The following is a 12,140-nucleotide window of genomic DNA, read 5'->3' as shown; positions in this document are numbered from 1 at the left end:
TTCATTTGCATCTGACCATGAACTGTCCTTGCTTAATGATGGGAGCCCTACCTTTCTACAAGGCTCACCATAGAGTAGCTGTTTAGACTTAGCATTTGTGTCACGTCGCTTTGCTACTCGTGTGAAGTGGCTTTTAGACAATGAGACGCATGGAAGTGATCATATCCCCAGTTACCTTAGATCAAAGGTTTGGCCAGCTGTCATTCGCCAAACACAATCCAGCGTATTGACTGGTCTACATTCGAAACCAGCATGGAAGAAGCTTGTTGAAAAGGTCTCCCTTCTGGCCTTCAGCAAGCAATCAAAGAAGCAACGCAGAATGCGATGTGCACACTGACATGCACTTCCATGTTCTCAAAATTCGACGTGGAATTGGAGCGACTCCGTGCGATTCGTCGGCGTGCTGAACGAAGATACCGACGCACAAAGTCCATCCATGATCTAGGAACGGCCAGACGCACGCAAAAGAAGATCCAGCGTCGAATGCACAAATTGGAGTGTCAACGGTGGGCAAAATTTTGTCAATCCCTAGACCCCCGAAAATCTCTTTCTCATATATGGAGAACCGTGCGAGGTGTACGTACATTTCCCGAACAACGCGTGCCATTCAAAGCCCTGGCGCTTTTCCAACGTCGAGAGAACATTGAGGTTGCAGAAGATTTTTGCAGGAAGATTGCAGGCCAATCAACGTACACAGGCGCCCTTGGTACTAATAGCACCATACCCCATCCACGGGATTCACGCATGGACCTGCCTTTCACCACCGAGGAGCTTGATGCGGCTCTTGCTTTTTGTAGTCGGTCGTCGACTCCCGGACCAGATGGCATATCGTACCGCATCTTGTGCCACCTGGGTGAGAGAGCACGAAATGCGCTGCTGGATATATTCAATGAATCCTGGCTGGATGGAAACGTCCCTCAGGAATGGAACACAAGCCGTCTGGTGCCACTCCTCAAGCATGGCAAGTCACCACTAGAGCTCACGTCATACCGCCCAATCGCACTGGCAAGTTGCGTAGGGAAGGTGACGGAATGCATGATCCTTGCCAGATTGGAGTGGTACCTGGAACGCCACAAAGTTTACCCAAACGCTATGGCCGGTTTTCGACGTCTCCATTGCTCTATTGATAATATCCTCGATCTGGTCACTTATGTCCAGCATCAAAAGAGATTGAAACGGTTATCTGTCGTCATGTTTCTCGACGTAAAAGGAGCTTATGAAAATGTTGCTCATGAAGCCATACTTGACGCTCTTGAATCGGTCGGCCTTGGTGGCCGAGTCTACCGGTGGACCCGCAACTATTTACACATGAGGTCCTTTTTTTGTGCAGACCGATGACGGTCCGACCTCACAACACTACACATACCGCTGTGTTCCCCAAGGTGGCGTCTTGAGCCCCACACTATTCAACCTTGTTCTCGTCGGTCTCGTGGAACGCATACCAAGTGTTGTCCAGATATCAATGTACGCCGATGACATCTGCGTGTGGACGTCAGGTGTGACACGTCCTCAGGTGCGCGCGAGGCTTCAAAAAGCCGCGATTTCAATATCGGCGTATCTTAGCGAACAAGGCCTCCAGATTTCACCTGAGAAATGTGCGCTGGTCGCGTTTACGCGGAAGCCAATGACGTCCAACGCCATATCTATCAATGGGCAAGACATCTGTTACGCCAGGACGCATACAATCTTAGGGGTGATCATTGATCGAAACCTCAGCTGGAGTCCTCATGTGGCCTACCTGAAGAAACGCCTAATGGCCATTTCACACATTTTTAAATTTATTGGAGAAAAAACATGGGGAACGTCAGTACACACGATGTTACAACTCTACAGGGCGCTGTTTCTCGGATATCTGAGGTACAGCTAACCTGTACTGAGCAATACCTGCAGAAGCAACATCCGCACAATAGAAAGTGCTCAGGCGCAGGCACTAAGGGTTTGTCTTGGATTGCCACGATGCAAATCGACAGCGGAAACAATTGCAATAGCCCACGATTACCCAGCGCGAACTCATATGACATTGGAAGTGCTGAGAGCACACATCAGGCACATTGCCTGCGCCCCTTTCCGTCACCTCACCACGCTGCCGAAAGACCAACCCAATGCCTCCTTTTGCTAGGTGATATTGACGTACCGTGACTACCTCCCTCAAGATTATACGCCGGCTGAGAGGCTGCTATCACCTCCTTGGTGTTTGGCTCGCCCACAAGTTCGACTCTCGGTACCAGGGATTCAAACGAAAGCAGGACTCTCGTCACCAGCTCTCAAGCAGCTATCTCTACTCATGCTGCACGAGACATACAAGGACCACCTTCACATTTACACTGATGGGTCGACAACTCTTGACGGATCTACAGGAGCTGTGATGTTCCCCGAAAAAGCCGTGACCTATGAGTCTAAAACTTCTCACCGGACAATGTCGACTGCTGCGGAGCTTGCTGCACTTCGCAGCGCCCTTCATATGCTTCATGAAGATTTACCACAAAAATGGAGTATATTTACTGATTCGAGGGCAGCCCTGCAGTGTCTGCTATCCGCTCTGCGTCGTGGACCACAAGACCAACTTGGGCTTGAAATAAGGCTGATATATCACCAACTAGTAGAAACAGGACATGACATTACTTTTCAGTGGCTCCCAGGCCACTGCGGCATCATGGGCAACGAACAGGCCGATGACGCTGCTAGGAGGGCTCACGAAAATGCTGTGAAGGAACCCATTCTACTTTCAAGAACCAATGCAGCAGCTAAGCCTCGTATACTCGCGCGTGATGCCACTCGATCCATGTGGAACACGCCAGGTTTCCAGTATACTCGACTGCACCGCTTGGATCCATCCCTCCGACTACATATTCCATCTGGACTTTCCCGAATCGAGACAACTGCTCTCTCCCGACTATGGCTTGGAGTATCTTTTACGAATGCGTTTGCTTGCCGCATCGGAATGGCTGACAGTGCTACCTGTAATAGTTGCGACAGCGAGGAAACAATCGAAAATATCTTGTGTCATTGTCCCCGCTACAGCTCCCAGAGACAGACGCTCGTGACGACGCTGGCGCGCCTCGACGACCGGCCGCTTTCTGAGCAGACGATCTTAGAGTGCCGGCTGACACGGTCTTCACACCAGAAGGCGATGAGCGCACTGCTGGGGTTCCTCCGGACAAGCGACCTGCTTGAACGACTGCGACACTCCTGAGTTCCTTTGTGTGTGTGCGTGTGTTTGTGTTTTTTTTTCTGATCACCCTCTCTTTCTATGTGTGTGCATTTTTCTTTATCTTTCTGTCTCCCCTTACCCCTTCCCCAGTGCAGGGTAGCAAACTGGATACCTACCTTCCGGTTAACCTCCCTGCCTTTCCCATCTCATTTATCTCTCTCTCTCTCTGTCCTCTAAAAGTAACTGGTATCTCCACACCATGAAGGCTACGTTGAAAATTTTATTACTGATACCGTGTCATTTTACGCGTGCTTCTTGTTGCTGGATATTTATCAGGGACAATGATTGAAGAAAACAATATTAGAGTGAAATAAACCAGGTTTATTAACTGCGTGGCCAATGAACAATGTGTTTCTAGGTAATTAAATCAAAGGGACATAGGCATATATATTCACGATATCTATGTAAGAGAAAAAATAGCAAATCTTCTAAATGCAATAATTGAAAATGTGAGAACTCCCGACAGGAATAAGCGCACGTGTTTGCAGTAACAAACACATTTACTTGTGAATACTGCAAATAAAACTCGCATTCGCAGAAATAATAGTCATAGCAGGCAAACCATCTCATATATATATATATATATATATGTGCGTGCGTGTGTGTGTGTGTGTGTGTGTGTGTGTGTGTGTGTGCGCGCGCAAGTGTCATTGATATACTGTACGACGCCGTTCGAATGTAACGCATAGCAGCACTATTGAAATCTCAAAGGTGAGCGACTGCATGCAAGTCAGGACTGTTATTCCGAATGATTGTGCTGCGGAGAGTCGTGGCTGTTGCGCGGAGGCGCAGTTCTTGAGAGAATGAACGGACGGGTGGTAATAAGTCCTGCTTAACAAGTTCCTAGCTCTCGATCAATATAAACTCCCCGTTTTAGGGCAGCCTGTAAATCTGCTAACTTGATTCAGACAAGGTTTTTGGACAGTCTCACCATGTTTTCAACCCATTAACACTGAGTGCCCCGTGTGGTGCCAAACTTATCTTCTTCAACGAACGCAATAGATCTGCACTTATCTCTACGTGTATGTGAGACATGCCATTCCTTTAATTGTTTCATTATGGTCGTTATGATAGTGCACCGAATAACTGAAAGCAGCCGTTTATAATATACAAGCTGCTGAGTTAAGCGGTCATACATTTGGGAACGGCATTACATTTATGCATGAAATGTAGGATAAGCGTAACATGTTCTTCTCGGACATCAGACTCGAGAATAATTTATGTTGTTGACACCCCCAGAAATAAGCCGAAGAACGCAGCCACCTGTTTTTTTTTATCTTTTTTTAATATAAGCAAATTCTTCGGTGTTACGTGGCAAAACCACGATATGATTAAGGCACCCGGTTTATATAGTTTTTGCCACCTGGGGTTCTTTAACCTGCTCCTAAATAGAAGTACACGAGTCTTTTTCCATTTCGTTCCCAACGAATTCCGCGACCTGGATTGAACCCGCGAGCTCAAGACCGTATCCACTATACTATATAGTCACTAATTAGGCTACCGCGCAGGCTTTCTTTTCTTTATTTTCTTTTTGAAGTATCGACTGGAAAAAAAAATCCACGTACGGCTTACGGCCAAAGATTAGCATATAGAATGGCCGCTTTAGGCTATGGGAACAAATATCTGTGTACGCATTTTTATATTATTCTCTAATAAAATTCCCCTTTGATTTCATTTAATTAACTAAAACCGTTTTCGGCGGTCGAGGTCCGACTGCAATAAATGACCCCGTACCAATTACTCCGCATTCTGTTACGCGAGAAAGGCAGAAATTTGAATGAAAAGTTGCGCTGCAGCTTTTTTATTTTCTATAACAATACTCCCAGTAAATCTGACGACAAGACGCCGGATGGGGCAGCTATGTTTTATTTGTTTGAAGCGGCAACCAGGAAGTTTGCATATGTTTCTCCTTCTGCGTTTCGCAGGACCTACTGATGAAAAACTTTATGCGCACCAATACGCACGAGATATAGATGCTGCTTGAAGAACGAGAAAAATATTTTTTCTCCGAAGGGAACCGTGCAATAACATAGTAGAATGAAAGCCGACACTGCGGCCGCAATGCACGCGCAATGACCGAGCGGTATTAAAAATAATAAAAAATAAATAAACAAAAGAAAGTAATTTATTCTTAAGGCATAAATACATGTCATATGCAATTATGAACCCCTTTGAGCGGTCTGAACGCAAATACCAGCGCGCGAAGTAGGACGAATGACCCTGTCGAGCAGTATCGCCAGCAGTTTCCAACGGCGCGACCTTGATGCGGCCCAATCCACTTCTACCGCAGCGCTGCCCCAGTATTTTTCCACGTCGGGCGCCTCACTGCAAAGCATGCGCCGCCCCAGCCGCTCGTCCCACTCGACCATATTCTAGTACACTCTAGTTGCAAGGTACGCATTTGGTGCCGCAGCACAGCGTCGCCCCTCCTCCCTCCCTCCATCCCTCCCTCCCTGCCTGCCTGCCTGCCATACCCCCACGGTCTTTCGCGCGACCGAAGTCGCTTTTGCTCGCCGCCGTGACTTCGCTCTCCGTGATAGCACGCGTCTCACGCGCGTTTTGACTCGCACGTATGGCGCGCGGCAACGATTTATAGCCCTTGGACTTTATACGGAACCTCACGCCGACGGCGACACTCAAAAACCACTAGAATGGGTTCGGACATGGGCACTAAGTGAAGGAAACGCTTAAGAATGATGGTACAAATCTTAGTAATGAGCATGACTCAGCAAAATGACAATGGCTCCGCGAAAGAACATTAACACTCAAAAACCACTGGAATGGGTTCGGATGTCGGTACAAGTGAAGGAAAGACTAAAGGATGGTGGTAGAAGTCATAGTCATGAGAATGACTTAGAAAAAAAAACGTCAATGACAGCAAAAAAGAATCATTGACGCTTAAAAACTCTGAACTTGTTTCGGACGTGGGTACTAATAGAAGGAAACACAAAGGATGCTGGTAGAAGTCGTAGTCATGAGTATGACTAAGGCTTTTGCCCTAAGGTCTCTTAGGTGTAGCTAAAGAGACTCCTGAGGACTCATGACATGAATGTCGTGACATGCGGGCCATATAGGTCATGAAAGAGCCGTCTACGTCTTGGTGCTTTCATGGTCGTTTCGTTAACATGGTAGGCTCCCCGCACACTGTTGCCTGGCCTTCTATTCTGACAGCTTCATTCATTAGACGTGGTGCACCCCTGAGAAATGCAGAACCGTCGAATGATTTGACGAAACATTCAACCGCAGATACTCTTGCTGTTAAGTCAGCAACGGTTTCTACTGATGCCTTCTGTTTTGTATTTAGGTCATCAAGAACTTCCGTAACTTCAACGTGACGGTGGTCAACATTTTCGGAAAGTTTAGCGATAGCATCAAGTATTTCTTTGTTAATAGAATCAATGCCTCCGCAATATAGTAATAGCTATGTAACAAAAATACACATTCGCACAAACACTCAAGGAGCACACTTGGGCACGGTAGAAGCAGTAGGCAGACGTTGCTAGTCCACTTACAGTAGAGAAAGGGAGGTTTACTAACCTGCACAAAAAGCAAGATCGGGTTTATGAGCGACTGCATGGCTGCCGCTCCACCGTGCCCTCTGAAGGGGCATAGGAATTCCAAGGTCCTTATATCCTACCGTGTCGCTGCAGTCCCCAACAGTGTTGTCGACCAGGTGAACGTGGAAGGGATGCCGCCGTTAAAGCAGGGCTGAACACATAAGGACGCATTGTTGAAGATCGGGGCCGTCAGCAACAGTGTCGATGAACAGCTGACAATTGCTGGATCCGTTGGTTGTTGCCGCGTGCCAAATGACGCAATAAACTGCAAAAAAAGCAAGATCGGGTGTATGAGCGACTGCATGGCTGCCGATCAACCGTGCCCACTAAAACTTTACACACAAAAAGTTTGGATAGCTTGCAATTTATCCCCGATTTTAGAACAAGCACCATATACACAGCTCGCGCCGTTCGGACATAGCCTTAATCAGTAATGAAAGTGCTTTTGCATGTTCTTTGAAGCTGTGGCTAGAACTTCGCGTCGTCCACCCTGTCACCGCCTATGATATCTGCCAAAACAGTGGTTTGCTAAGCCCCACCAGCGTCATACACATCCATTGTAAACACTCAGGCAACGGAGGCAGTTTAAGCAAGCAATGGACCTGTCACCACGTGATCAAGTATGGCAGCGCCCATAGGATCGCCGCAAAAAGGGTCAACAAAAGGAATGTTTCGTATCCAAGGAGTGCTCTATTGCTGCTCTCGATGTCGGCTTCTGACGTCTCATACGCAGCAGCCACTTAAGGCGGCGACGGACAACGGAGACGGACTTGCCACATGAAACTGAGAAGAATGCCTTCCCGTTTTCTTGCCGGTTTGTGCAATAAGGTGCGCAGCACCCGGTCATTGTAGCAAATTAGCCGCGCCGAGAAGCGCCATGTAGCAATCTTGACGCTGCGCCGTAGACCAACAAAACGAATGTCCATTCAAATTGCACTAAACAACACGCCAACATGACACATTCAACACTGGCGTGGCAGAGGCCACAGAGGCTTTCGAAGGTGGTAGCGCGGCAGGCGTCAGCGCACAGAGGCTCGCGACGACTGGTGGCCCGGCGGGTGGCAGTGCAGGCACAGCCGTAAAGAAAGTTTGGTTTTTCCTGAAAAGGATGCTCTTTACGCATGTGACCAGATTTGGCGAATAGGGGCACGAGTGGCGCCTTCAGTCATGCGCGAAACTGTGCTCCCCAAGGGGAGCATATACAGTAACGGAAGCCCTGGACATGAATGTGCTGATAGTTCTGCTGCATGTTGCTGCTCCCATCATAAATGTGAAGCCATAGCCATGGGTTATGCTCGCGTGCTCATCATTCGATACCCAGTAAGCCAACCTCCTCACAAACTTAATACTCAGTGATCCAACCTATTGACTATGGTATGTGGCTATAAGCTTCTAATAGTGCATGTCACACAATACTTTGTATTACTATCATGTTTTGCGTGAAACAATGTCCTCTCATTGAGAAATATAATGGGGACGTAACGCGCATGCATTTATACTAAGGAAAAATGCTGTGATTTAAGGGTGCGGTAAGAGCATTTCAACATCAAATACACGCAGAGAGCATACAAATGTGTTGGTGGGAAGGTATTATAAATATCCATATCCAACCTATTGAATCTTTCACAACTGAGGTATTGAACTTACTCTAATCTTTTCTGACACCTTTCGAATTTTGCAGAATTATTTCAACGTCAAGCACGGCCAATATCATTTTTAGCTATCTCACCCTTAAAATGACCCACCCCTTTTACTACTAGACCGGTTAAGCTTTGGAAAATTTTGAATATATATATATATATATATATATGCCAACATAACGACATGACATCATTATAGTCGGTGCTAGATTTGATGTGGCAGCTACCACAAATAAATGCGATCAAGGGATAACAATACAAGAGAATTTCAATATTTTACTATAAGAATACTTTACCTAAGGTTAAGTTATATAATAAGAGAATTGCTGTTTTCTATTTTTTGCAGCTTTGGTCAAATAATACAGCCATGTGGTATTATAATACAACTGCTAACATGAGTCCACCATGCCTCCTGGAAGTGCGCAATTACATTAACGAGACCATGGTCAATCTCACCGACTTGATTAGAGACCCTCGCCATCTGTAAGACAGGAAAACACCCGTTCTCTCTATGAAGCATCATTTACGGTTCTTCGTCTTGCAGAAGGCCATATACTGACCCTGAAGTTTGGCAATTCTCAACCCGTAACTTAAGCCTAATGTGGATGACACATGGCAGTGAGTAATCTTTTCACACCCTTCATTAAAATGAATCTTCGGACACTAATTTTGAGCTGTTTCTTGAGCAGGCCATTTTTCCTGTTCCAATATATTTTGAAGAAAAATCCGTACTGTTGATTTCAGCAAACATATCTCTTGTAATGAGCCAAAGTTCCTGGCAACCTTTGTCAGACACTGAGCACACTAAGACTATATATTATGCAATTTGGTCGACAGTTATGTGTGTTTTCTTTGAGTTGTGGTGTTTTGATTACAAATATGAGACGTGACAGACGCACGAACAGAAACACTGATGGTAGGGAATAGTAAAAAATACGTATGTCAAGTTTGAACAAATAGTTTCAACCTGAAGGCACTGGCTCTCTCTTTCCACTCATTGTGTGCCTCCTAAAGCACATATTAGTGTGCACATAACATGCACCTACTTAATGCCACGAGCCTTTTGTCTGGCTTGAGTGTGCGGCATGTCTGACTGGTTCTCTATCATGGCACACTACTGCACACAAACACACAACAAATATGGCACACGCTATTATGGCTGTAAACTGTTTAACCAATCGTGCCAATTAAAAACACACCTGCATTCTAGCCATGCTGGCACATTGTCATGTGCGTGTAATCGTTGCCAAGTCTTCGCAATTATGAATTACTTTGCTTTAAATGACAAAAATGTGATTTGATATGCTTTATAGACTAAGCAGGAATTCCATCTTTGCACAATAACTTTGTTGCTGTAAAAGGAGGAAAACGTATCTTTCTGAGGCGCTATCGTTTCTAAAAAGTTTAACATGATCACAAAACAATTTAACTAAAGAAAGTCAGTTCGTGAACCAGTTTTACCCAGATCTAGAAGAGTGTTGCCTGATACGAGGTGGCGAGCCCTCATGACGTCCAGAAAATCTATGGGGTGAGCAAAGTACTTGATGAAATTCAACTTCAAGGCAAGTAATCGTGTGCGCTCGTATAGAAATCATAGTGATGCTTCCTGCAATCTGGCTTGGCCATTCGATTCTGGTTGTACCGATGTTATCACGCTGTCGTCATCGTACAGTCGTCTTCACGTCATCGTTCGTATACGCACTAGCCGTCATTGAATCCTCTTCATGTTGTCATGTCGATAACTGTAATTCGTCCCCGTGATGCTATTGTCATCATACCGTGTTCGCGATACCGCTTTCGTTCTTCCAACAAATTTATTACTTTTTCGCCATTGCATCGCCGTCACTGCGCAGTCGTCATGAAGTCACCGTCGTGCTTTCATAGTCATAGTTGGCCCTGGCGGGCGAGTGTCAACGCAAAGTATACCGCTGCCGAAAAGCGTGTGCATCGCAGATAGGCAAAGTACCTAATTTACTCGAGTGTAACGTGACGACGAGTGTAACACGAGGCTAGACTTTTCAGTCCTCGAGATAGAAAAAAAAAGAAACCAGGAATCGAACGTAGAGGAACGGAAAGAGAAATGTTACCTTTATTCAGTGAATGAATTGGGTAACGAGTTCTCTTCCCTTATCACCGTCGCCTGAGAGGGAGACGGAACTTTCCTTGGGCGGTGTGCTCGGGCGATCACTTTCGGAGATAGTTTCACTTTCACAAAATTTTGCATGACTTTGCACCAAAAGAGTGGCCGATAAGTGTTTCTGGCGCTGTGCCAAGCTCGTTATCAGTGCCAGAGCGCCCTCGGCCGTACAGTTCCAAGGGGATCGGCGCCGAAACAAGCAAAGTTTCGTCAAAGCGAAATTGTTTGCGAAAGTGTTTGCCAGAGAATCAAGTCATCTGTGCGGTCAAGCTCATTTAAGATTATGTACTTCTCAGACCACCAAACATTTCATTCGGGGACAGTATCAGGCCACTACGAGGCGCTTCCGACCAGCCCCCCATTTGCAAAGAAGGTGCTACCATCCGAGAATCGTCTTCGTTGACGTGGAGCCGCCGAGCCATGGCAGAGTTACTCGTCTCTCGAAGTGCCCGCAATACTGAACGCTGTGAGTCGCCATGACGTTCTGAATGAACGCAGTCGAAGCGTGAAAGGACCCAGGGTAATGGGTGTGTTCAAATTCTGGCCAGAACTGGAGCCTGTCTTACGTAGACACCTAAAGACAGCCGAGACAGCTTCGAGGCCATGTAATGGAACGCGTTTCAAACCCTCTGGATGTCGTATTGAAGACGCGTCTGCGAAGAAACGCCACCTCATGGCGACAAGGAAAAGTTGAGAAAAGCACGCATTATATTCTGTACTTTAAGTCCTTGCGCCTGGGAACTTATGAAAAACACGATGTGACCTAAATTAAGGGCGTAGGAAAGCACGTCTACGTTTTCTTGTGCGCAAACGACCTTCGTGTCAGCTTTTCAAGCAACCTGCTCATCCACCATCAGGTTTGGACAGGAAAGTAGCCTGCACCGTTTCTGACTTGGATACTGTCTTCGCGAAGCTGTCTACTTTGACGCCTTCGCGAGAATTGGAACGAGACTTAAGATGGCCGCTGCCCACTTAGCCGTCTACTTTGCCGTCTTAGGCAAGTACTGGAACACAGCCCGTAACACCGGTCGAAAATTGCGCCGATTCCAACAAAAAAGAAGTATTGACTTCGGTCGACTTGGCAATGAATTGAATCGAGACGTAAATGTGCAAGTTGCCAACGTATCCATCAAAACTGCGGAATTTAGAATATTTATAATAAAATCACGAGTTTTTCCCATTACCCGAATATAACGCGAGCGTCGAGTTCCAGCAACGAAAGTCATGAAAAAAAAATTCGTGTCACAATCGAGTAAATACGGTAAAATTACCGCTATAGAATAAATAAACCTATCTTCTGCATTACGACGAAATGGTATATTGCTTGAATGCTGTTCGAATTAACGTCGATTCTCATCGTTAGAAATATTCGGTCTGAATGTTTACACGTTAATGTTCTCGCGTGCGTAGCACAGTATACGGCCGCGTTGTGACATTACATAACTTTGTAGCAGCCTTTCTCGCCTTGCGTATGGTAAACGCCAGGCCTTATGCGGGTGGTTACGCTGGGTATCCCTTCAATACATTTAGTATAACGTACGGGAATGCAAACGTATGGAAGATGTTAAAAGACCGTAAAACAGCAACTATCTTGC

The 12,140-nt window shown here is 46.1% G+C and overlaps 1 protein-coding gene across 1 annotated transcript in view; it reads left to right on the top strand.

Moving 5' to 3' along the window:
- The window catches only part of LOC125947112 (uncharacterized), a 50,639-nt gene that overhangs the window by 13,018 nt on the left and 25,481 nt on the right, over positions 1 to 12,140 (top strand). The window contains exons 2-3 of the mRNA XM_049671468.1: positions 8,755 to 8,891; positions 8,953 to 9,026. Of these exons, the coding sequence (XP_049527425.1) occupies positions 8,755 to 8,891; positions 8,953 to 9,026 (211 nt within the window). The remainder of the gene's footprint in view (positions 1 to 8,754; positions 8,892 to 8,952; positions 9,027 to 12,140) is intronic.

This window comes from Dermacentor silvarum, chromosome 7, assembly GCF_013339745.2.
Source record: "Dermacentor silvarum isolate Dsil-2018 chromosome 7, BIME_Dsil_1.4, whole genome shotgun sequence".
Taxonomy (NCBI): Eukaryota; Metazoa; Arthropoda; class Arachnida; order Ixodida; family Ixodidae; genus Dermacentor; species Dermacentor silvarum.
The sequence above is the reverse complement of the archived record's forward strand: the minus strand, read 5'-3'. Positions and strand labels throughout refer to the sequence as shown.